Source organism: Acomys minous (genome assembly GCF_964271855.1).
Source record: "Acomys minous genome assembly, chromosome: 3".
In the NCBI taxonomy this organism is placed as follows: domain Eukaryota; kingdom Metazoa; phylum Chordata; class Mammalia; order Rodentia; family Muridae; genus Acomys; species Acomys minous.
Genome location: NC_140485.1, coordinates 34,875,191 through 34,901,130, shown reverse-complemented (window position 1 = coordinate 34,901,130; position 25,940 = coordinate 34,875,191). Strand labels below are relative to the sequence as shown.

General features: G+C 43.9%; 1 protein-coding gene and 1 long non-coding RNA gene across 3 annotated transcripts in view; both read right to left on the bottom strand.

Moving 5' to 3' along the window:
- Nucleotides 1–25,940, bottom strand: part of LOC311594679 (neuroendocrine protein 7B2) — a 47,130-nt gene that overhangs the window by 7,366 nt on the left and 13,824 nt on the right. Inside the window, exons 3-4 of one of the 2 annotated variants that reach the window (XM_084776579.1) lie at nt 8,098–8,247; nt 4,686–4,798 (exon numbers count right to left, since the gene is read on the bottom strand). In XM_084776579.1, coding sequence (XP_084632705.1) covers nt 4,686–4,798; nt 8,098–8,247 — 263 coding nt within the window. The remainder of the gene's footprint in view (nt 1–4,685; nt 4,799–8,097; nt 8,248–25,940) is intronic. The other variant, XM_084776580.1, reaches the window with a different exon arrangement.
- Nucleotides 12,136–16,118, bottom strand: LOC311594285. Its single transcript, XR_014778027.1, has 3 exons — nt 15,307–16,118; nt 14,066–14,339; nt 12,136–12,445 (listed from the first exon to the last, which is right to left on the bottom strand). It is a non-coding gene; the product is annotated as an uncharacterized lncRNA (long non-coding RNA).

Here is a 25,940-nt window from a genome sequence, read left to right as displayed (position 1 = left end):
GTGGTCAGGCAGTGATGGCAGAACTGCCTTGGCATCTTCTGGAGCCTTCTCCATCATTGCTGCTAGCATGGTGCTGATCTCTGGTGAAGCACTAGCCCAGGCCTACATCTCACTAGCCCTGCCTCCTGTCAGCTGGCTTCAAGCATCCACCTGCTCTCTCTGCTGAGAGTACCACAGCAGCTTAAGAAAGGACTCTAACACTTAACCACTGGCTTGGGGAGCTCCCGAGTCTCCACTGCTTTCTAATACTAGCAATCTCATTCCAAAAGAGCTAAACTGTAATACTCCTTGGAAAACTCACTTTCTACCTCCCCTAGAGGTAGGCCTAGAACCTGGCCTAGGGTCTGCGCCTCAGGCCTTACCCTGAGTGATCTAAGCTGCCCCTGAGCAAGAAATGGAACCTCAGGTCTTTGATCTTGAGGTCGATCTGTTCTTGTCCGGAAGCAAGCAGCGCCCTGGAGTGACCCTCCCTCCCCCATGACATACACGGAAGGATATTAGTCTAGTTCCCACAGCTCTCTTCTGGCTTCTATGCATCCTGCACATGCATGAAACACAGACATACATAGGAACATAGCACTCATACACATGAAATAACAAAACAATTTTAAAGAAATGAGCACAGTCTGAGCTTAGGAATATGCTAACCACACGGATTTAATCCTTGTGCATTGGGTATGTTTATTGACATGACACACTTTACTCTATAAATATGTTCTATTTATTATGTATCAAGTAAAAGAAGAAATAAAACACATAGCTTGAGTCTAATGACACGGAAACCTAATATAAGCCAGAACTGGAGAGTGTTCCAATTTTCAAACATGGCATGGTCCTGCAGGAGAAACAAGGGCTGGAGAAGTACTACACTCCTGCCTCCCATGGCTTAGCTAAAGCTCTGGTCAAATATTGATGAAAGCTGTACAAAGAACTGGGAAAGAGAAAACATTTGGTTTTTGACACAGTGATGAACATTCAGCAGGAAGTATGCTAGGCTAAGGGTTGACGTCAGCCTTTGGCCATAGGCCTTGGTGATGTTAAGTGAATGGGGAGAGGCTTATTATCAGCCTTTGGTCATAGACCCTCAGGACTGTTGTTAGATCCATACACTGTGGGGAAGGCAGCCAGTATTTGGATAGGACTCCGGCAGCCCCATTATGAGGGGTGAGTCATTACTGCGTTTGTAAGGATGGGGTTCAATTCCCAGTTCTGTTAATCATAAGCTCTGTGTTGCTGAGCAGGCTACCCAGATACCTGCCTTGCATTTTCTCCTCTATAGGATGAGAGTGATGAGGATGGGCAGCCTGGATGAGATGATTAAGGCAAGTTATTAGCACAGTGTCTGGAGTGCAGCATGAGCTCCATAAATATTAGGATTTCCCATCATATATACCCACCACAGGGCCCAGAAGTCATATGGTGCATATTTAATACATGTGTCTTAGTGCAGTGATGAAGAAAGAACATTTCAGGAAACAAGACAGACGCTGATATTTGTAACATGGGAATCATCACTAAAGATGCAACTCGGCTCTGGATAACATAAAAAACAGGGAGGCAGAGCCACCACGGACGGAAGCAGGGGACCTGTGTGCAGTTTATCTGAAAGATGACTGCTTTGCAAGTTGAAAGGGTAGTAGAGCTGCAGACATGCTTGAGACTATCCTATATAAACACCCAGGCTGCTTTGTGGATCCACACCCCCCCCCCTTAAAAAAGCAATAGACACTCAGTTCACACTTCCCTGCGAAGATCAAGCAAACAGGGCTTTATTGCTAGGTGGTAATGAAAAAATAAACAAGGAAACTGAAGTTTAAACAAACACATCATTAGAGCTGATAAGAGGCATAAATGTCATTCCTTTGCCATTGATCTGTGATAGCACTTTTTGTCCTTGCTCTTAAATTCTAGTCTTCAGCTCTGATGTGGACACGGAATCTGGGTGAGAAGCGCAAGGCGGTGTTCCAAGAAGGAGGGGAAAGGGGTAACAGGGGATGTGAGTGGGATTTGGAGAGAGAGAGAGATTCTGAAGAAGAGGAGGTAGTGGTGCACGCCTTTGATCCCGGCGCTCCTGAGGCAGAGGCAGGTGGAGCTCTGTGAGTTGAGATCGAGGCTAGCCTGGTGTACAGAGTGAGTTCCAGGACAGCCAGGGCCGTGTAGGAAGACCCTGCCTCCAAACAAACAAACAAACAAACAAACAAAACGCTGGAAAGAGAAATTACTCTCTTTTGCACCCCCTCACAACAGTAGATGGGCTCTGCCCTCATGCAGACATTTCCCCAATTGCTTTTCTTCTCCAGCTTCCCACTTAGCTGCGCCCTTTCCCTAAGACGTCAACATTGGATCTCCCTTAGTGTTTCAGCTTCTTCCGTGGTTACGCAACACGCAGCCCCCTGGCTTCACATCTTCCTCTGTCATTAGTTTCGTCTTTTCTAGCAATAGGACCCTGCCCAGACGGTGCTGAAAGAATGGGCAGTATATCAGTGCAAAGATTATAAACCACGGAAAGCCCAGAACCACTTCCTGATGAATACTGGAAAGGGAGCACCTAGTGTCCTATCTGAAACAAAGCGAGCTCAGAACCTATTTGGCCCCTTCTGAACCTGGTCGGTGCTGCTGCTTGGCAATATCTTACCTATCTATTATTATGGGTCCTTTCGCAGCACTCCTCTTAATTATCTGCTGTTTTCTTTCTTTTCCTTACTCCTTTGAGATGGCACATAAATGCACAACGTATCTCATTTTTTCTCTTTTTAAAATTCCTCATAGAAAGAGCATATAGACATCTCTCTGTCCCTCCCTTCTTCCCTTGCTGTCTGCCTCTGCTTGCTCTCTTGCACCCTTCCTCCCTCCCTCCTTCCCTCCCTCCTTCCCTCCCTCCCTCCTTCCCTCCATCTCTCCTTCCCTCCCTTTATATAACCATTCTTTTTTTTTTTTTTGCTTCCTTTGAAATAACATAGCTTCTTATTTCTGTGACTATATTTAGAATCACAAGAGTAGAATTACTTTATTATTTTCTCCATTTTCTTTCTGTTTTTAGTCTCCCTCTATTTTATCTCTTACTAGCACACTGGGATACATTTTATAGGAGATTTTCATAATACTAAAAAAAAAAATTCTGTTTATGTTTATACTGTGCCAGTAGGAGAAGGCTTGAAAATAGTTCTACGAAACAATTCTCAAGAGCGTGGGGGGAGGGGGAGAGGGGAGGGGGAGAGGGGAGGAAGAGGGAGGGAAATCATACAAATTGGAGATGAAAGGTTAACTCGAGTTGCTTTCCTGCTTTACTTTGGAAATGTATTATTTGGAAACAAAGGCAGAGGGAATTCAACTGACTCAATGTAATGTGAAGAAAGATGTTAGAAAAAAAATCAAAATGATATTAATGAGGATAAACTTCTTTGTCCAAAACAGTGCACAAGGTTTCAGCGTGTACTGTAAGGCAATTAGCACAACTGCAGTTAGCATTGACCTGAGACGGGACTGCTGAGGTCAGAGGCCTTAGGTTACCCGGAGTGTCTTTGGAGGGCACCCTCCTCATAAACTCACTCCTCAGATGCATTGGCCACCGACTTTCATATGTGAATTAACACTGTCCAGCATTCCCTCCTTTTTCTCGTGTGGCTTCAGCATTGAATCACACAGAGCCAATCACAGGCACCTAGACATATTCCCACTCAATGTTAATCTTGGCTCATTGTTCTGGCCTCTCGGGATCTTCTTGAATCCCAACTCTGTCATCCAAAATTCTCCCTTCCAACTTTGTGTCATCCACTGGGAATCCGAGAAGTACGTGACCTGAGTTTTTATTACAAACATCGCTACAAACGTGGAGTGGGGTACCACTCAGACACGCGGTGTGCCCTGTGCCATCTCCCTACTTTCCTGACGGCTCTCTAACAGGCTGTGTTTGGGTGATATTCTGTTGGCCGGGCCTGTTCACATGTCTCCAGTGGGAGATCATAAAATCTCTTGTCAAATGCTTCGACGAAGTCCAAATGCACCATGCCTACTTTATTTTGCTCATTAAGCTGGCACACAAGTGCATAACGCTGGCAAAGAAATGAGCAGATCGACAAAACTTGTTTTTACCACACCAGTGCCAAGTGGCCATGGTTTCTCTTTCCCAGTGCTTAGAAAACAACACCCTTCACTGACAGCTACCCGAAGTCGCATGCGACCCACAGCAAGCTCACTGCCACGCATCTGGAGAGTGTCTCTCTTCCCACAAAGCAGACTTATGTGTGTCTGTTTCCAAGTCTGGATGTCTTGATTGCCTTGATTCTGCAGAGAGATGCACAGATCCTCTATTGCCCTTAGCCTAGAGAGCAATTTTACAAATTCCTCAGTATCTTTTCTTTTGGAAAGGTCTTCCTTCTCATGGAGACCTGCTGAGTGCCATGTTACGACTCGGGCTATAATGGAGAGCAGAACGGAAGCCTCTGGAGAGTATATGATCTAGATTGCTGTCTCTTTGCATGGAATCAGCATAGTGCTCTACAGATACACAAGTGTGGCCTGGAATAGTAATTGCACAGTGTCCCTCTCAGCCAGAGATTTCTAGGGGAATCAACTCCTAAACACTTCTTCTTCCTCCCCTCCATGCACGCTGTTTATCTCTGGCATCACCAGCTCCCAAGAGATCTGAGTGCAAAAACGCTATCAGCCACTGAAAATGGACTTACCCACTTGCCCAAACCTGGGTAGTCATGCTCCGGATCAAAAAGGTGCTGGTTTAACTGGAATTCTCGACTGAACTCTGCCGTGTCAGGGACATTTTCTAGACACCCATCATCTGCTGTAGACAAAGGTTTTTGAGAAATGGTCAGTGCATCTGTTGTTATTATAAGCGTTAATTTATCAAAAACATTTAGACACACAAAGGTGTGTGCTCCTATCAGGCACTCGAAGTCACGTTCCCTCTGGGACCCGATCCCCCTGGTAGGGACTGCTCCAGAAGCAAAGACCTGTTGGCTGCTTCCCAAACCCACTTCCCCTTTCTCCTTGGCACAAAGCAAGGCTAATTTTCCAGACTGTCTTTGCAATAATGTGAAGTCGTATGCCTGAACCAATATCACGTAGGTAGAAGTGATATATTCCACTTCGAGGCTTGTCCCCAAACCTTTCTTATGATGGTCCACTTTGCCCAGCTCTTCACCTTCTGCCTGTATGGATGCTGCAACTAGGGGCATCAAGAACCAAGACAGCAGAACTATCTACCTCTATCATTTCTTTACCTCCCTGTGATAGGACTTCAGATAAATGAAAACCACTATTTCTATTGTGAAGAACCACTAGAACAGGGTTTCTCAACCTTTGGGTCAGAACCCATTTAGGGTTCAAATGGTTTTCACAGAGATCACCTAAGACCATCGGGAAACACAGATATTTCATCACAATTCATGACAGTAGCAAAATTGCAATTATATAGTAGCAATAAAAATCATTTATGGAACTGAATTACAGGGTCATACACAGCATTTAGGAAGGTTGACAACCCTTGCTCTGGAAGGTTTCATTTGTTTCAAGGTCAAGTGTTTTCTTAAGTGATATGCTTCCATTCTACATGAAGCGCTCTGTTTCTCTTGGATGATATCTTCAGGAACCACTCCGGCACCTTCAGGCAGGTCTTGGTGCTGTGTATGACAGCAGCAGTGGCTTAAGTTTTAGAGTGAGTCAGAGCAAAGCCCTGCACATGTGGGATCTACAGTTTCAGCTTTTTAAAGTTAACACTGGCTTCTCCAAGTGTTTACCTAGTTGCTCTAAGGAATGAATGAAGATGTCCATGCATGGTACCATTGGCATGGCAGATGTCCATGCATGGTACCATTGGCATGGCAGATGTCCATGCATGGTACCATTGGCATGCAGATGTCCATGCATGGTACCATTGGCATGCCAGATGTCCATGCATGGTACCATTGGCATGTCAGATGTCCATGCATGGTACCATTGGCATGTCAGATGTCCATGCATGGTACCATTGGCATGTCAGATGATGGCAGTATGTCCTTCTCTGTCACCCCCCTTTGTTGCTTGAGTTTTGCTTTTGTTTTGATTGCTCTCACCAAGTGGCCTACTCTGTAGCCCCAACTGGCCTCAACCACATAATCCTCCTGTCACTGCTCTCTGAGGGCAAAGATTACAGGAATACACCATACTACCTAGCTATGATGACCCATTGAAGTGTGCATCAGGCTTTCTGTTCAAACCCAAAGACAGCCGGTTATCTTTCCTAGATTCTGTTTTTCTGTAAGATCTATGATCTCCTAAAATTGAGGTTTGAAAACTTCCCATTTCCAATGAATTTTAGACAACACCTTTAAACATGGAAAACTAGGGGCAGGGATACATCTCATGGGTTAAGTTCCTACTTAGCATATGTGAGACCCTGGGATCATGTTCCAGCATCATAGAGTGAAGCAGAGAAGCAAAGAGGGGAAACCACAAAGGTTGTGAAAGTTTATGCAAGGTCAGGGTAGGAAAGACCCCCCCCCAATCGAAAGGTATTGGCACTGCTGTGTGTTACAAATTAATAACCACCTATTAAAGTCAATAATGAGAAGAAATCTATTTGCAATTAACCAGGTTGTCTAGCTCTTGGGATTGATCTGATGTCTTTAGACACTCAGTGTGGCAGCCCTGACCGCAGGAGGCTAGTGAGGAAGTGTGACTAGTCGTCCAAACAAATCTCAGTGTGACTCCCTGCTTCTCACTAAGCTATTTCTAAGACTTTATTTTGTGGGGAAGGGATACCAAGCAGAGTGGTCTGAAGGCAGCAGCTTTGTAATCTTTGGGGTAACTGTTTCCCAAGTACCTTTGAATGTGCTGAGATTGAGCTACAGAGAGGGAGCCTTTTAGCGGAGGGGCTAAGATTTGGGGGCCTGATAATGTGCCCTAGAAATCACTCTAGCCCTGTGGCCATGTTAGATTCTAGGAGCCACACTGCACTGTGCAAGGAGAGGGGCGATGATTCAGATGAGAGCCCAGCAGAGAAGGGGCAACAGAGGTTCCATCCTTGGATCTCTCAACTGAGCTGTGCTGCATCATGGGTGACTCTAATATCATGGGTGAGTCTAAGTAAGATGCGCTCAAGAGTCCTCTCCAAGTGTAACTCAACTCAACAAGTGTTTTCTTTTTCTTCTGTCTATCCATCTATCTTTCTTTCCTTCTTCCTTTCCTTTTTTCTTATTTCTTATTTCTCCTTCCTTTCTTTCTTTCTTTCTTTCTTTCTTTCTTTCTTTCTTTCTTTCCTTCTAGATTGCCAGTTGGGACAGAAAGACAATGTGCAGTATGTTAACTATATCAAAGGCAAAAGCAGACTCTGAGGCAGAGTTTGTGCTGGGACCTCATCCGCCTCTGTCTGCTCACTTGGGTTGCTCTGCTCTCAGCATCCTAAGTGCATGTGCACACGGTTCTTGCTCGTGATAACCCGGAAACTCCACTCCACATTTCTTTAAGGCATTGAGTGTGTCTTATTTTTATAGTTGAGGAAACTGAAGCCTAAAGCAGTGACGCCATACTGTGGGTCAACCTTAGAACTCAGACCACTTGGCTCACACTCTAGGTCCTTTTTTGCCTTCTAACAGTTGATTTTAAACTTCAGTGTGCTCCAAGGTGGGTCACTACACAGACGGCCAGGTCCCAGGGTCCGTGTGCATGATTCCGCCCGAGGATCTGCATTTCTGGTTTATGTTCGAATTTCCAGATCAGGCTGCTCCTGCTGGCTTCAGGACCTACTTTTTAAAAACCTCTGTGCTACATTCTATCTTATCAACTTTTCTAGACCCCCACAGTCTGAGCTGGTATTTCTTCCTTCTCATCCAAAACCCTACAAGCGAGTCAAAGGTGGCTGATGGGTTTGATGCCAGCCAGTGACTCAGAATTTCCTCTCATCCGGGACCAGCCTCACCACCCTGGCTTGGTCATATCCAACTCCCATGTTGGGTGGAGCAACATTGGGAGCTCTGTGCTTCAGGGAAGAGAGACGCCTCACCCTAAATAAAAAGAGGAACATTCTTCAGAGAGAACCCACACTGTAGCTAGGGTCACAATTTCCACTTACCACCCATTGTAACCCAAGGCTGCATTCCTTACCAGTTTTCCCAAGAGGACAGGGATTTGGAGGGTCTGGGTAACCTTGATCCTCACTGAAGTCCTTAGGAATGTTGTCGCCAGTCAACTCTGCCACTATGTTGGGGATGTTGCCAAAAGGTCCAAGGTGCTGAAGACCCTCATGAGCTCCCCCTGCAGTGGGAAGAAACATCTTTAAATCGACATCTACTCAGCAGACCAGATGGATAGATCACTGTGCTTCGTGACAAGGGAAACAACAAATGTTTCCTGTCTTCTTGAGGTTTGGAATTTAGGGGCAGAAATGGACACAGAGTGTACCCAGATCATTTCCTCAGAGTGTAAATTGTGAATGATGTGCGTAGAAGTGCTAAGACAGCATTATGGAGCTTGGGGCCATTGAGTTCCACTTAGCTGGTGGGATGACTGGGTTTCTGGATGCTCACATAGGAAGCTGGGTATAGACTTGGGTGGGAATGAGGGGACACACAAGGAGGCGATTGTCACAGAGGTCTAACAGATGGAAAGACTATAATGGAGGAAACTTAAAGGGAAAAACTCACTAACATCCTGCCAACCTAGCTTAACAACTCAAAATTTGATTGCTCCAATTGTTCTCTTCTGGATAGTTTTTTTTTTCCTGCATAAATCTTTACAGGAGCTAGAGCAACTGCTCAGTGGTTAAGAGTGCTTGCTGCTCTTCCAGGGAATCTGAGTTTGGTTCTCTGTGGTCAGCAGTGGCAACTACCTGTAACTTCAGCTCTAGAGATCTCTGACACCCTCTTGTGGCAATAGTGGGCACCCACATTCATGTGCACACACACACACACACACACACACACACATATAAATGTAAGAACAATTTAAAATATCTAATCACTTTATTTCATATGAAAATCACAATCATCTTTCCATTTGTCTGCCTGTGCTCCATTTCTGTACTCATGAAAAACAATGTGTTTTATATCCAATCAGTGAACCACGACACAATAACTAGTCTCCAATTGTGAGACACTTGGTATTTCCCAATTTATTTTAGGCCCTTAATTTTTTCCATATTTTGAATTAATTTTCTTCAGGATAAGTTCCCAGAAGTAAGTAAAATTACTAGGTCAAAGGCTATAAACATTTTTACAGCTCATGATATTGTACTGCCAAATTTTTTTCACAAGGAGGTACTAATTTAAATATCACCAAAATACAAGAGTAGCACTTTTACAACATCCTCACTAGCATCAAATTTCATAAAAATAATATTTCATATTTTTCTTGCTCATTTAAATGGATTTGACTGCCAAATCAATCAAATATCTTCCATATGTTTACTTACTGGTTTTTTATGACTTGTCTGTTTATGCTTCTAGAATTATAATGTTTCTCTTATCAATTTGTACAAACATTTCACTTAATAAAGATATCAGGCCTTTGTCACATTCTCTGCAAACATTTCCCCCACATTGTCTGACTTTGAACGCTGGTTGCTATTATAATATTTTGCTAACATAAGTTTTTAATATTTGCACAATCCGAGTCATTTTTAGCTCTCCTTTGCGATTTCTTTTTATCTGTCTAGACTTGTAAAATCATTGCCTCTTCAGGGTGATGACCAACATTTGGATATTTCTTTTAGTTTACTTTAAAAAAATTAACTCTCTAATTCATTGTTGTTTTAGCATGTTTAAAATAGATAACCTATTATCCCATTTCTTTTGCCCAATAATTGTCCATCCCTATATCTTTCATGCCGGCAACAGACTTCTAAGTGCCTTGTTCATGCACAGACACAGCAATGAGTCACAAGTTCTCAAGCATAGCTTGTTTTACTGAACCTACAACAGCCTTTTGACTATGGACTTCTTCACTCATTGTACCATTGACATTTTACTAGATCAAGATGCTTTCTTTTCCCAGATCATTTCTTTGGAAGACTTCATATTTTTCAGCTTTGTGGGGACATTGTTTTCTTTGGGATTCTAAACATATCCAAGTAGGATCATCACAGGTAGACCTTTGTGTCTACCTTTCTGAGGTTTTTTCACTACTGTTTCTGTTATGTGTGACTAAAATTTAAGCCTAAAGTGACAAACTTAGCTCTGAAATCCAGGCATTGCCAACACTCTGGGTTACTTTGTTTGTGCTTGTATTGTATTTCATTGTTCTGCAATTAGAGTGGATGTCTACAAAATTTATATATTTGAAAAAAATTGTTGGGCCTGGAGAAACGGCTCAGTAGTTAAGAGCACTGGTAGGTCTTCCAGAAGACCCTGGTTTTATTGTCAGTACCCACACAGTGGCTCACAACTATCTATAAGTCCAGTCCTAAGGCATCCAAAACACACTTCTAGCCTCTGTGGGCATTGCACATACACTGAATACAGACGTACATGCAGGCAGAACTCTCATACATATAAAATAAAAATAAAAATTAAAAAACTTTGCTGGGCCTGGTAGTACATGCCATTAATTCCAGCAATTGGAAGGCAGAGGCAGGTAGATCTCTGAAACTGAGACCAGCCTGTTCTACAGTATAAGTTCCAGGACAGCTAGGCTACATAGAGAAACCTGTCTCAAAAAATGCAAACAAACAAACAAACAAACAAGGCATTTCTTTTGTGGATCACTATAACTCTGTGAATACTTAAAATAAGCTATTTTATATAACTCATAAGCAGATATAGCTAGTAACCAATACTGATATTCTCTCATACCCTTATTCATGTTTTATCTATATTAAAATCTATATGCTAAAAATATGCTGCATGTTAAAAAATCTACTATGGCTAATAAGTATCAGTCAGTATCTTATTGCTTACTATTTTCTGTTACCACTCTGATGTTATGTTAGTTGGTGTGTCCAAGGGAATAAATTCTCCATTTTAGTTCTGTTCGTTATTGGCTTAAAATCTGTAAATCGCACTTTGGCTTGTAATTCTGTTCTTAGCTTGAAACTCTTGTCCCACTGATTTGGTCTGCCTTTATTTTCTAACCATTCTGGATCTTCATAAGGAGTTCTCCAAGTCACACAAGGGTAGCGACTTTCACAAGTGCTCTTGGGCTGCTTGCTTGTTTTTCCAAATTAACCTCCAAACTGCGAAGGTTAAACCAATGGATCAGTGCACTTGGGATTGATATACTTGAAACTTAGTATAATCCTGGCACTGTAGTCACCGCCGTGCTTGTTACAGGGCATGCTCCCTGGTGTGTCAATACATGTCTCTGCTTTTGAAAGCACCCTCAAATTAGGTGCCAGGAATTATCCGACTTGGCTCAGAAGGAATGCATGTCTTAATGCTCCATTAGTAATTAACGAAGGAAGCAAACACAGTTTCCCTTATGGAAAGCCTGCCAGAGCTCTGTTTACCTCTGTGCACTGGTGCCATTTAAATGAATGTAGCACTTGTTGGGTAGCAACAGATGTTCAGAACCAGGTAGATATATTAAAATACAGAGTCTTTTCAAACCATGCTTAATGATATCGAATCCAGATGCACTCACTGAGCCAGTAACTGTGGGGGACATGTAGATGTCAAAGATGCTGTCTTGTGCACATCTACAAAATAACTTTAAAAGTAGTGGCGTGTGCAATCAATGCTATCTTTCTGATTCATTCTATTGGTTAGGTCGGCTACAGCACAGGCTAAATCAGTCAAAACACTGTGATACTACCAGGTCTGCTTGCTCCACTTACCTAAGTCTCCTTCACTCTCTTACACCAACCAAACACGTGTTCAAAAGTCATTATTCAGTCAATTTATATTACTTATGGAACACACTCTATGGGTCAAGACTTAGACAAAACCAAAATATCTGGATTGAGTATCAGAGGGTGAGGTGGTTTGAATGAGAAAAACCCCCATAGGCTCATGGATTTGAACTCTTGGTCACCAGGAAGTGGCTCTATTTGAAAGAATTAGGAGGTTGAGTCCTTGTTGAAGGAAGTGGTGGGGTTTGAGGTTTTTCAAAATCCCAAACCAGACCCAGCGGCTCTCTATCCTGTTCCCTGCGTCTGGATGTAGAACTCTCAGCTATGTCTCCAGCCCCGTGTCTGCCTGCCTGCCACCACGCCCCCCACCATGGTGATAGTGGACTCAACCTCTGACACTGAAAGCAAGTGCCAATTAAATGTCTTCTTTTGAAAGAGTTGCTGTGGTCATGGTGCCCTTCATGGCAATAGAACACTAAGGCAGAGGGTCAGCTGTCAAACAGACTGTTGTGGGTGCTGTTTTTTTATTGAGTTCTAGGGATACAAAAGAGGAACCAACGTGTGCAATGCAGCCTGTTGTAACGCATGTTTCTTGTGGCTGGGAAGCAAAAGGATGTCACCATTGTAGAGAGAAGTATGCAGCCCAGTCCAGGGGGCACGAAGGACTTTCTGCAGGAAACAACACGCCAATTGTTTCATTAGTGCCACAGAACATGAAACACTGAGCGTGTGGTTTCTCTTCAGTCTGCTTGATTATTCAAAATTAACACAGCAAAGATGTGCAAAATAATAAGATATACAGTCCAGTGTGGTTAGGCATGGCAAAGGCATCATGGCATCACCGTGCTGGGGTCAACTGGAAGGAAGCTAAGAAGATCTGCTTTCAGAATGCTGCCAAGGCTCAGGAGCGAAATAGCAAGGACTGGTATCAAGATGGCCACAGCACGGCTTGAAATGAGGCTTATTTAGAGCAATGTACACAAGAGAGGCAAGTCAGGAGTCTTTGAAGTTTGCAAAGGGTAGTGCTCTGATGGTTAGAGAAAACACCGTTGGTAAACACAGGATCTTTTTGCTTACATCTTTGAAATTACTTCAGATAATTAATTCTAACCTATGATGAGACATTATGTGTTTCCACCACCGCTGTAGCACTCTACAAATATCTCTGAAAGAAATAAGAAATACCTAGTTCTTGTCAACAAGATTTAAGGCCAGTTCTATCTGTATAAAGTTTCTGTAGTAAAAAAAAAAATGTAGTACCAGACCACTATTTCCAAAATCTAGATAATACAGATTCAGAGGCAGATGTGTGTGTGTGTGTGTGTGTGTGTGTGTGTGTGTGTGTGTGTGTGTGTGTTGTCACAGCAGTGGCATTTTATTTAGTTGTAATTGATGTAATCTAGGACTTTGAGTGGGTGGGTGGAAGGGGTGTAAAAAAAAAAAACCAGCCAAAGGCTGCCTGAGTTGGACTGATCTGTATCGGAGCCTGACTTAGATAGGGTTATCATAGCAGTGATGAAACACCGTGATCAAAAGCAGATTGGGGAAGGAAGGGTTTGTCTGGCTTACACTACCTTATCACTGTTCATCACTGAAGGAAGTAGGACAGGAACTCAAACAGGGCAGGAACCTGGAGGTAGGAGCTGATGCAGAGACGATGGAGGGGTGCTGCTTACTGGCTTGCTCTTTGAGGCTTGTTTAGCCTGCTTTCTTAGAGAACCCAGGACCACAGCTCATGGGTGGCCCCACCCACAATGGACTAGGCCTCCCACACCAATCACTAATTAAGAAAATGCTCCAGAGCCTTGCCTAGAGGTCCATCTTGTGGAGTCATTTTCTCAGGTAAGGATCCCTCCTCCATGCCTACTCGAGCTTATGTCAAGTTGACATAACACTATCCAGCACAGAGCTCTTGGATTCTCCATCAGATTCTGCCTCTCTTTCCAGCACAACCTACTCTCTCCTGCATCCCCATCCCAAGCTTTTTTTTCCCGGAAGTCTCCTCCTCTGTGTGTACCCTTTCAGGCTTCCTGGTTTCAGCCTCTCCCTAGATTCAGCTACCTGACCTACTTCCATTCCCTGGTTTCCAACCAATACACTTGTCCGTCTCGATACAGCAACAATGGCAAGAAATGTCCCTCAGAGTCCAGTACGTCCAAATCTCATTGGCCTGGAATGACATTTCTCCTGGACTAATTAAAACTGTTTTTAGCATGTAATTCACTTTCGTATTTAAGTGATTTGGCTAGTTGTCTGTATGCAATAAGTGAAATGATAAAAACTGAATACCAGTAAATCCCCCAGTTTCGTCTAGCCTTCACCAGGTATGGACTTTCTGGTGCACTGAAGGAGTCATAAGGTTTCCTTGAGTAGAGCTATAGTATTACACAGTGTTCTGAAGTCATCTGACTCTCCATGGGCAAACTCCAGAGTGAGGCTTCCAATTGCAGTGTTTTATCTCTCGCTGCTAGGGAGGATGGATCTCTGCTTGGTATCCAGATGGCTGGAGCATCCTTATTAAGGTCAATATTCATTCATCTCTTCACTCAAAGAAAACGTGTTCCTGTGAATTTTAGGCAGACATTTTAAATCGTATCTTTGGGAATACAGCTTGGCCTATAAAGTGACATAGTGTTCTCCATTATAAAGCACACAACAAGAGAACTCTACTAAATGGTCCCAGCTGCGTTATAAAGTCCCTGTCTCATCCTTCTTAGAAGCTATTAATCCTAGCCACACCACACCCTTTTTGTAATGATCACGTGAGTAAAATTAAAGTGGCTTTAGGCAACACAAGTCCCTGTCCCTATTTTTCTTTACCAGCGATGGCACATAGGTGCAGATTCCCATGCAGCAGGCAAAGGGCGGGGCCTAAGCTTGGGTATCTTAGATTCCCAGGTTAATGCTCTTGTCATTGGGCCTTCAGTGGCAACAGTTAAAACAGACATCCAAGTTTCTTAGAATAATAAATAAACTAAGATTGCACTAGCTCTGAGAGCACCCTGGGATGTAACTTTTGCTTCCTGGAAGCTAACGTACCCAGTGTGGCTACTGAGAGTGTTTGTAAAGTCAGTTGAGATTTGGGGGTAAGGGGGCTGCAGGTGCAGTGACAAGTTTAAAGCTGTGCTCTAGGTAAAGAGGCACTCTCATTTTCACAGTAAAGCACCTCTGGCACCACTTCATGCTCCAAGGAGTCCTATAGACTGGGCAGTAAAACATGCCCCTTGCCAGTAAAGTCCCAAGGTAGCAGTGATGTTCTTCGGAGAGTCTGATCTCATTACACCAAGACACAAAAGCCTTTCCCAGCTGGACCACTTGGAACCATCCCCATAGTGATTGATGTTGGTCAGAAGCATGAACAAATAGGGCCTGGCCTCCCCTCCTTCCGTCCATCACCCCAACTTCTGTTTGGGGTCGTATTATAATTTCAATAGCTCCCAAGCACCTTTTTGTCTTGTGGAGGGCTCTAGTGAGCTCAGTAGGACAAGGGTTACTTCTCTTGAAGAGAATTCTAGAGTATGGTTACTTGCCTAAAGCCTTCAGCGAGTTTCTAGTCTGCCATCTTGTAGCTTGAGGCTCTAGCATGGTTTCTGCTCTGAAAGACATCAGGAGGATGCTGCGGGACCACGTGCTTCCTACTGGCTTTTTAAAGATTAGCGTTGAACAACAGTGGCAGGAAGACTTGTCAGAATAACTGGGGTCTCTAGCTCCCTCGGGGGACCCAAATACGTCAGTGACCTGAGGATTGGCTTCCCACTGTGGGAGATGAGAAGCCAGCCTCTGTCCGCGGTCCCGCAGTTCCTCCGCGTCTGATTGCCGCCTCATGCCAGAAGACTCAGCGTGTCCAGACGGAACCCTGCCCGGCAGACTTTGCCTCGCAATTTGGTAACACCCTGACAAGCTTGCAGCCAGCAGAGTTCTACCGGTGCTCCTCGCCCCATGCCGAGGCTGTCTGTGGAGTCATGTAGCTGGGCATCAGTACTGGGCAATAAAGGAGAATTGTGGCGGGGCAGCCTGGTGCCAAGGAGCTAGTCACCCACCTCATAAAAGGGGAGTTCCGTGAGGAGAGTCTGGCAAGGAGAGAGTATAGACTCTTCAATACCAGCCATTCAGCAGAAGGGAAAGGATCCAGCAGTTTTCACTTATGTTGCCACAAGCTGCAGGCACTAAAAATATGCTTCCCTGCTGTCCTGGGTTCCTCCAGTGTCTCTGTCCGTAGGAAGCCATCAGCCGCTTTCTTTTGTCAATGTCTGGGAGACGGGAGTAACCACATAACTGTTCTAAAGAGGGCCAGGCTTCGTATTCTTTTTTCTTTATTTCTCTTTTCACACTCTTCAGAGAGGGAGCTGAAGGTGCAAGAGAGACCTTCCCTCTCGAAACAGTGAGTACGGGAGGAAAGAAATGGAGGCTCTCAGCCTACAGCTAGGACAGGGAGAAGTGACATGGGTAGAGGCTTGAGAGTGCTCTTTCTTGAGACCACAGACCAGGCACGGAAGGTGAGGAGGAGGCTGGACACGGTCCATGCGAAGCATTACAGGACAGGAGAGGCCACTGAGAAGGGCCTGTGTTTGAGGCGCACTGGAGGTTTACTCAGGAAAGTCTCCTTTGCTCTGAAGGTTTAGGAATTTTGTGCTGCCCTCTCCTCACCCTGCAACTTGATATAAACAGAGTGGGAGGAGGAGGAGGAGGGAGATAGGAGAAAGATTTCTGGGAGACTGGAGACATGGCTCAGTGGTTAAGAGAGCCGCCTGCTCTTCCAGAGATCCTGAGTTCAATTCCCGGCAACCACATGGTGGCTCACAACCATCTATAATGTGATCTGATGCCCTCTTCTGCAGATAAAGCACTCATATACAATAAATAAATCTTTTTTAAAAAAAACTTTTAAAAAAAGATGAGTATTCTAACATTCAGGCATATTTATGAAAAGCCCCTCGTTTCTTCAGCTCAGAAGCCATAGACAACAGAACCCCTGTTTAGGAAGAACCGTTATCGATACCTGATGTTTGGGGACTGGCTTCAAGCACACCTGCTACCATACTGTGTCGTTCCTTAACCTCCCAGTAGGATCTCTGGTCTAACGTGGGAATGAGATGCTTGTAGGGCAATGAAACCAGGCACTACGTATTATACACAACGCTCACCTAGGTGCCCTGGCTTACTAAGAACACTCAACTATGAGCCGCCTTTTACTGTGTGCCCAGCATTTCCCAACGCCACAATTCAAAGAGCCACAATGAACTGTCCTACATATCCTTCACCCTAAAGGTCACAGTCTTGTATTTGAGGCTTAGAGCCATAGCAGCCCAAGACAGTTGGAACATTTTGATGGCATCTATGAGCCCTTACCAGTTAAAACCAGTTAATATTGGAGCTCATTCTAATCATTGTTCTCAACGCCGTCATCCCCAAACCTACTTATGCTTCTCTCGAGGAGCCTGCCCACTAGTTGAAGGGGACAAAAGATGTCAGTGTGGGCAAATGACAGATGGGAACACCCACTGTGAGCACGTGGAGGAAGAGAAATGGATTTCTAGCATGAGGAAGTGAGCTTACCACCCTTCACTCTTCAACATGGATTCTGCAGACTCCATCTTCTCCACCCTATTAGCGAATGTTTATAATGGACAGGGCTTATGCTGCAGTGACTGCATTCCTTTGACTCGTGTCATGTGATCCCAAAGCACCCAACATGTAGTAAATCAGGAAAACAAAGGAAGGATTTTTATCTATGCCTACTTGGCTCATCCTTGATTTGCCTCAGGGCAGGGACTGGCCTAGGCAGTTGGCTTACAATCCTTGAACCCCACCTTCAAGTTCAAGTTTGGCCCTTCACAAGTTCAGCTCCATAAGCCCACATGGAGAGTTCGGCATTGGAGTCTGACTGATCCATTGGTGAAACTGATCCTTCAGATGCTTTGGGTTGAGAGGCATTTGTTTTCATTCCTTTTTTTTTTTTTTCCTTCTGCCTTCTCCTCCTCATACTAGGATCTAAAACCCTTAGGCTCATTTGAGAGCAGAGGCTACAAGAGCTACTTGGAGGCAGGTGAGCATCGAAGGCAGAAATGAGGAGCCTGGGTGCACTGTATTTGTAGGCTCCACATCTCCATGTGGTCCCAATTTAGGATCCCTGGCTACGTTGTTTATTTTAGAAAAGCTTTTTAGTTCACTTTTAAGATATTTTGCTTAGACATTGCTTGCTTTTCAAAAGAAGAAAATGTCTTTTTTTTTTTCTCTTCACCAAAGTGCATTTGTTTTGGCTGTTTACTCAATCACCAAAGTTCAAATTTTAATCTATGAATTCAATTTCATGAAGCCACCACGAGCCTTGCCTCTCTCAATACATACATACATACAAAACACAAAGAATAAAGCAGAATAATTTGGACATGAGATTGTTTCTAGGAGACTTGAGAGCCTGGTAGGTTTGAGAAAAGCCATTTTGAATAACTTGCAGAAAGGCTTCTAGTAAAGGATCAACTCATAGCATTACAGAGGCCAAGCAGACCTTTATACTGAGGTGAAGGGCCCATTTTTGATGCTTTAAGAACTTTATTCTGATTCCAGTGAAATTATATGGCCCACCACAGTCGAACTCATGTTAACGTATCAGTCGTACTTGAAAATAAAATGGCGCATCCATTGTGCAGGTGGTTGGGATTAGGTGAGGACACAGGAGACACTAGAAAGGAGACTGTGCTGCGACTGAGTGTGCAAGCATCTGGATGCACGCGCAGCTGCACTTTGCTTTCTGAAGCTGCCCCTTCCCATGACACCTTTTGCCCAGAGATGTTTTGTCCTGCAGGCCTAGTGTCATACCACATTAATGGGAATCTGCATCTTAAAAGACTTCTAAGGTGATCTGATGTCAAAGTGCTAATGTGATGAGAATAGATAGATAGAAGACTCCAAGAGAATGGATATGACTCTTTGACCGGGACCCAGAGTCCTTTAATGAGCTCTACCCAGGTTCTACTTTCCAGCTAGCCTAGACTTCTAAAGGGAAGCAGGCCACAAGGAACGCGTAACCAAGACAGAGTGAAAACACGGTGGCATAGAATGGACATGAGAGGTGCCAAGGCCTAGCATTGTTGTCCCAGCCCATCACCTCATCTGCAAGCTACCTTGGGGTACTAGGGACACCAGCATAGACTAGGGACAAACAGCTTGGAAAAATAATCGTTCCACAATGTCAGTATCCATCCCTGACCCCCAACCCTTGTCTTCAGTGTAAGACAAGTGCCTCAATGTGGGTCATGGAAGGCCTTTGAGTCATGGCAGAGTACCTTAAGTTGACCTTACCGAGTAGGAACAGCATTAATTAGCAGTGTTCTGTTTCCTCTCTCCACCCAAAGCTGCTGTAGATAAGTATCCTTTGTAAACTGCTAACACAAACATTTATTTTGGACAAATGGAACATTCTTTTCTATTTCTGAGTTTTAGCAGATATCACCATTAAAAAAAAAAATCGGTCCTGCAGAGAGGAGTAGGGAGAGCATGTGATGTGTGCACTATGGGGAGAGATGCCTAAAATAAATCCTCTACCAAGCTTTGGTGATCTCTCTAGTTTTGATCTTCTGTTTTTTTCCATTTCCACAAACATTCCCAATGTCTTCCTTTTTGCAGCTATGTAATCTCGGCCTGGCAATTGTCACTAGGTGTAAAACAGCAACAAAACAAACAAAATGGCTAGGTATCTGTCATTTGCCAATTATATGTCAGGCACTAAGGCTGGATCTGGGACTCAAAGGCACATGACAGGAAACACATTGGAAAAGTATCACAAAGGTGGGTGCAGGGTATGTGGACTTCAAGCTATTGAGGCCAGAAGAGGGAAGGCAGGCAGGACACAGTCAGCAGAGAGAGCTCTCCTTACAGGCAAGGGAAACGTGCCTTAGCTAATCTTTTTGATTTCTCTTTTATCTACACACGATAATAGTGGCAATTCGAGTTCATAAATAACAGAGGACTTACACTTAAGATTGCCAGTAAGCTCCCCATCCGCCATCCTAATCAAGACTTTAACTAGGGTTCCTAAGGAGGATCAACCTCGGCCTGGGGGAGTTTTAGTCTCTCTATATTTTGGAATAATATATTGAGACATTGCCTGACAGCAATATAATGTAAACCTCATATATAATTGAAAATTGTCTGGTAGCTTCATCTCAGAAGCAGAAAGAAGAGGTGAAACTAAATTTTAATAATTCATTTTAATCTATCTCAGTATATCCCAATTGCTGTTATTCAACATACAATCGATATAAAAGCAACCGCTGAGATGTTTTTGCATTCTATTTCTACACTATCTTCAATATATTCTGTGTATTTTGTACAACTGGGTAATTTTGCAATGCAAATGAGCCCTATGGCACATGCTTAGGAGTGACACATTGTGTTTGGAGTGGCCAGGCATGCAGAGAAAGCTGCCCTAGGCTCTGAAAGCACAGCCTCTGTAGTCTGGCTGCTTGAGTTTGAGTCTTGGCTCCATCAAACTGGCTGAGTGATCTCATGTGTAAAATGAAGACACTAAAAATACCAGCATTTTTTTTTTGAGCGGGGCAGTATATGGATAAAATAAAATGAATCTTCTTAAGGCTTTTTTCATGAGTTGTGGCCAGTACCAGATGTTTAATAAACATCAGTTGTGGTCATCGTTTTAAAATTCAGGGGGCATATGCAACTTAAAACCTTACATGATCCTAAAGAAGTACTCTTACCTCTTTGAATGCTAGCGTCCTTTTCTATAAATGGATGATAATAACCACGCTCTTAGTAAATGCCCGTGTCATTGCCCTCGGACTCAGGAGTGAATGAAGACGTAGCCAACGCAAGCTGAGAAGGAATGGAGGTAAGCGCACCTGGGTAACCGGCAAACTGCAGAGTGACAGAGCAACTGGGTGGAAGGCAAGTACTCCCAAGGTTCCACGCTGTCTCTGTGAAGCTGCCTACTGGAAGCAGAGTCATTTTTCTACTGGCTGATGCACAGGGTGTTTGCATCTTATGGGATGTGTCAGCGGTTTTAGTTTTATTTATCACTATTTTGTGTATTAACATATGAGTGTGCGTCATAATGCATCTGTGGAGGTCAGAAAACAACTCTGTGCACTCTGTTTTCTTCTTCCAAATTTATGTGGGTTTCAAACTCAGGTCTCCAGGCTTGTACAGGAATTATTTCACACGTCCCTATAGTTAGTGGGGTTTTTTTTTTTTCTGTTTTTTTTTTTAAAGGAATAGCCCTGCCTCAATTCCCCAAGACCAACTAATCTATCATGAGATTCAAAAATCTCTAATGGAAGTGGCTTGCATTGCTTTTGTACTGAGAAGTTTGTTTAATGGCTCATAACAGGATTTGGAGGAAGAAAAAAAATGTTTTAATTAAAACCACGTTTTAAATACCCTTCTGCTGTTCTGTATCGTTGTTTATTTTTTTCTTAGGGTGGATTTGTTAAAAGTTTTGGGATTACCCGGGAAGCACTTCTGAGGATGTTTGAAACCCATGATTCAAAACAGGGAGTGATACCCAAGTGACAGGATTGGTTATGACATCAGAAACCGACAGGCACACCTCAGAGCATAGGCTTTAGTACCCTCCGCCTGCATTTCGTGGATGGAGATGAATCCACTGTCATGTTAAAGTCCCTCTGGGCTTCAAGGTTCCAGAGGCTCATTTCTGAAGAACTCTAGAACTGCCGTCCACTCCGGTGAACCTGCAACGGGATGGCACACACTCTCCTGTCGCTTCTCCCTGCCATCCAAGGGAGCTCTGAAGAAAGGACAACCGTGCTGTGTTTATTTAACGGGACTGAGCTTCGTGACTCTGACTGTCCTCTTCTTCACAGGACCTCAGTGGCCCGAGACCCAACAGTGAAAATGAAGGGAGCAAATGGAATGACATTTGTCCAGCGAAACGAGTTCTTCTGAGTCCAGGGTTACCTCTAGTTTCAAGTTGTACCATTCAGGACAGTGGCTGAAAACAACAAAAGCCTAACGCTGATGTTGCTGCTTAAACAGACACACTGAGTGAGGGCATTGTTTCCAGAACGTGAATAAGCTGTGTGGGTGTTGGCATCGATTCCTGGGATGTTCACTTGTCCTATTTCGAGGACATCGGGCACACTTTAGGAAAATGGCCACCCTGACCATATATGTTCCTTCTGTTCACTTCAAGACAGTGATGTGGGGTTAAGAGACTTGGCCAGGGGGACATCACTTCAAACATTCATGTAAAATTTGAAAGTATTTTCATCCCCCAACACTAACGGGCTTCCTTCACGCCTGTCTCCCCTTTGGACAAAACATTCAGAAGAAGAAGAATGGCTATAAAAGATTCTCTGAGAATAAACTGAGGACACGGATAGTCGGGAAGGAACCTGGCTTCGGTCTCCATCGCGGGCGTCAGTCCCCCACATCCTAGTGAGGCCACACTGTCCTGACCTCTCAGCTCTCTTTGGCATTCCTCACACGGAGCAGGTGTTCAGACCGTGCATGTTTCCAGGAAGGTCTTTATTCCGTGAGAATAGAGGGTTATAAACTGCTTCTCAGTACACCAGGTGTCATTTACATAAACAAGCGGTCTATCCTATTCCACAAAGTCCTCGCGGGAGATAAATCTTGACAATGAATCGAATGAGGCCCCTCATTTGCATGGACTGCAGCTATTAATTATCTTAAATTGTATGTAGAGGGGTGTTTTGCCTGCATGTATGTCTATACATTTTGTGTATATGTATGCATGTTGCCTGTGGAGACCAGAGGACAGCGCCGGGTTCCCTGAAACTGGCGTTAGAGATGGTGGTGAGGTGCCGTGTGGTTTCTGGGCATCCAACCTTGGTCCTCCGGAACAGCAGCCAGTGCTTTTACCCACAGAGGTATCTCTTCTCTCCCCTTGGAAATTATAAGTCTGTATTGTTTTTCTTAACTTGGTTTCCCAGGTCGCACAAGTTTCATGCTCACGGGACTCGACTCGGCTCTGGGTTCCTCCTGAAGCCATCTGTGCAGACCACCGTTGGTTTTCCAGATGCCGTCACTTCAGCTCCGAGTCCTTCAGCAGGCATATTAACATTGCGGATCCACTAGGTGGGCAGCCATGGGTAAGTGAGCCTAGAGTCTGCTCAACTCGGAAACGGCAGAGTGATTGGATCTGAATCTTCTGATGCCGAGGGAGGGATTTGGGAAAGGAAGGAGAGAGGAAGCAAAGCCATGGCTCCCAGACCCACCGACAACGCTGTATGGCCCTCAGCAAAGAATCTTCCCCTCTGCAGACTCAGTTTACTATGAAATGAGGTGGGTGCACAGGAAGCTCCCAAGGGTCCCACCCTGTCCCTTACTGCTGTCTCATTTACCAGTTGGCTTCAGCCTGTCACGTCTCTCTGGATATTCACAACAGCCCCAGGCACCAGTCAGTGGAATATTCTGGTGAGCTTCAGGCATCAGATTAAGCATTCTTTCTGCTAGGCTGTGCTGAGATGCTTGCCAGCTGAGCAGTCAATAAGACTGATGCCACAGCTTTGATGGCCTTCAGATATGCCCTGTTGTCAGGCTGAGTCAAGGATGACAATTTGATAGGACGCAGCATTTGAGCCTGCTGCTGCGGGACAAGGGGACTGGAGCTGGAGCTGGCACAGCAAGTTCAGGGAGAGGGTCTGTTTCTCTCATGCCTCCATTTAAAACCTGGCTTTTCTCTGTCTGTCTGTCTGTCTGTCTGTCTCTCTCTCTCTCTCTCTACAGTTTGACCACCCTGCCACTGCCAGGTCGGTTGTCAGTGAGGTCATGAAGGTTACCAATGAACAAGCTTCAGCAGCCCTAGGTGCCCAGTCCACCAAACCCAAGCTGGCCTGGGGCCCAGAAACCTTCCATCTTAGCATCCAAGGGAGCTACCCATTGAAGAACCATCACGTACAAAGATCACTGTTTCTGGGAGCCCTGAAAGTGCTCATGTCTCCTGCCAGGAAGTCAGGTAGGGCAGTACTGGAGCTGGAGCAACAGTGAAAACTTACCGCCATCACAGACAACACCCACAGGAGGTTCCTCGTATACAAAATCGTTGTGACAAGCCAGCCCAAGGACAGAAGCTAGATTAGTGGGTGCTCTGGGCGTACTAGGAAGGGGAGAGTGAGGTTGGAGAAAGGACAGGCATGGGAGATGACAAAGGGGGATAAGGTTTCTTTCTGAGATGGCAAAAAAATATTCTAAAATGGATTGTTGTGGTCGAACTATATTGAAAACTGTGGAAATGTATAGTTTATTAGGCAACTGTAGACTATGTAAAATATTTCTTCACAGCTGTTACATATTTTAAACAAAAACGAAAAAGGCCTTGACTTTCTGTCCCAACACACACACAAATGCATCAGGCCCATTCATGATCACTGTCATGTTTAATACAAACTTAACCAGTGTTGTCCCATGGAGGCAAAGAACTCTCAGGCTCTTTACCACCTTGCCCATCTTATGACCACTTTTCAATTAATAGCGTCCTGCTTGCCAGAGCCATGATTCCATTCCGAGCCAATGGCGCCACCTGGTGGTCATCACATGATTCCATCTCTCCTCCCAGATTTTCACCTCACTGCTATTATGCTTACACTAAAAAGCTTAGAAAAACTTCTGCTATAAGTCTGAATGTGAAAACACATGGCACAGAGACAAGCAAGCACTGTGGAAGTTCAGGTACAATTATAGATGGGGAAGGAATGCATTTTGTTAACAAACATTTCAAAGAATAAGGAAAACAAGTATATGCAAGCACATGGAAAGATGTTCAAGTTTGTAGATCATGAAATAAATACTAACTAAAACAATAAGACGCCAGTTATACCTGCCAAAAGGCTTTTAAAAGAGTGGTGCTTATAGAAAGGAAGTGAGGGAAGCTGTCCATGAAGAGAGGATAGAGGGAGAGAGAGTGGGAGGAGACAGAGGGAGGGAGAAACACTACATATATTGGTTAAACAGTTGAGAGCAATATGACACTAATTGGGAAATAGAACTTCAAAATATACAGGGAGTTTGGCAGAATCATTCTTCTCTCAGAAATGTACACCCTAGGAAATTTATCAAGAATATATGTAAAGGGCCATGTACATATATAATTAGTGAGGAAATAGTTATGAAAATAATAAGTTGGAAAACTCCAAATGTCCACCATTGGAGAAAGTTTGCATTGTGCCTGTTCCATACAGTGGGATGCAATGCAGTTACTGAAAATAATGACATTGACTTGTTGGGATATAGAAGATTTCCTTGCTGTAACATTAATGTAATATTTGCTGTACAAAATACAGATAAACATAAACAATATTTATGATGGTGAAGGCTGGAGACATGGCTCAGTAGTTAAGAGCACTTACTGCTCTTGCAGAGGACCTGAGTTCCGTTCCCATCAGCCACATCGGGAAGCTCACAACCTCCTGTGATATCGGCTGAGAGGGATCTGGCCTGTTTTCCAGCCTCTGCACTCATGTGCACATAGCCCCTGCCTTCCCCCCCCTACACACACACATACACAAATATTTTTAAAACCTTTATTTGAATTGTTGTTTATAAGACTACTCACTAGAAGGAAATTAACAAAGTAAAAAAAAGAAAGAAAGAAAGAAAGAAAGAAAGAAAGAAAGAAAGCACTCCCCACCCACAAATAAATAAACCAATCACATGCGGAAAGTGGAAAGTTCTAAGTGGTAAGACTGTAAATAATCTTTACTACTTTGTTTTAATGATTCACAATGGCTTTTTATCACTTTTATGATAAAAAACGGTTTAAACATAATTACTGAGTTGCTCCTTAAATTTTTTTTCAAATGTGCAGGGGTAAGAAAGACAGGGAGGGGAAGGAAGAGAAGAAAGGGAAGAGGGATATGCATATATATATGAACATATAACATATACATATACTATATACATATATGTATGTATATACATACATATGTAGATGTTCACGTGCACACATACACACATACACACACACACACACACACACACACACACACACACACACACACACACACACACACACACACCATCCAGAGCAGTAAGTTTTAACAGAAGCTTTTAACTTGCAAGGAACATTTAAAATCATCTGGAGATGTTTTTAGATGTCCCACTGGGGAAATTCTACTGCCCACTAGTGGGCAGAGGTTGGTGATGCAGGTCATCGAAAGGAAATTTT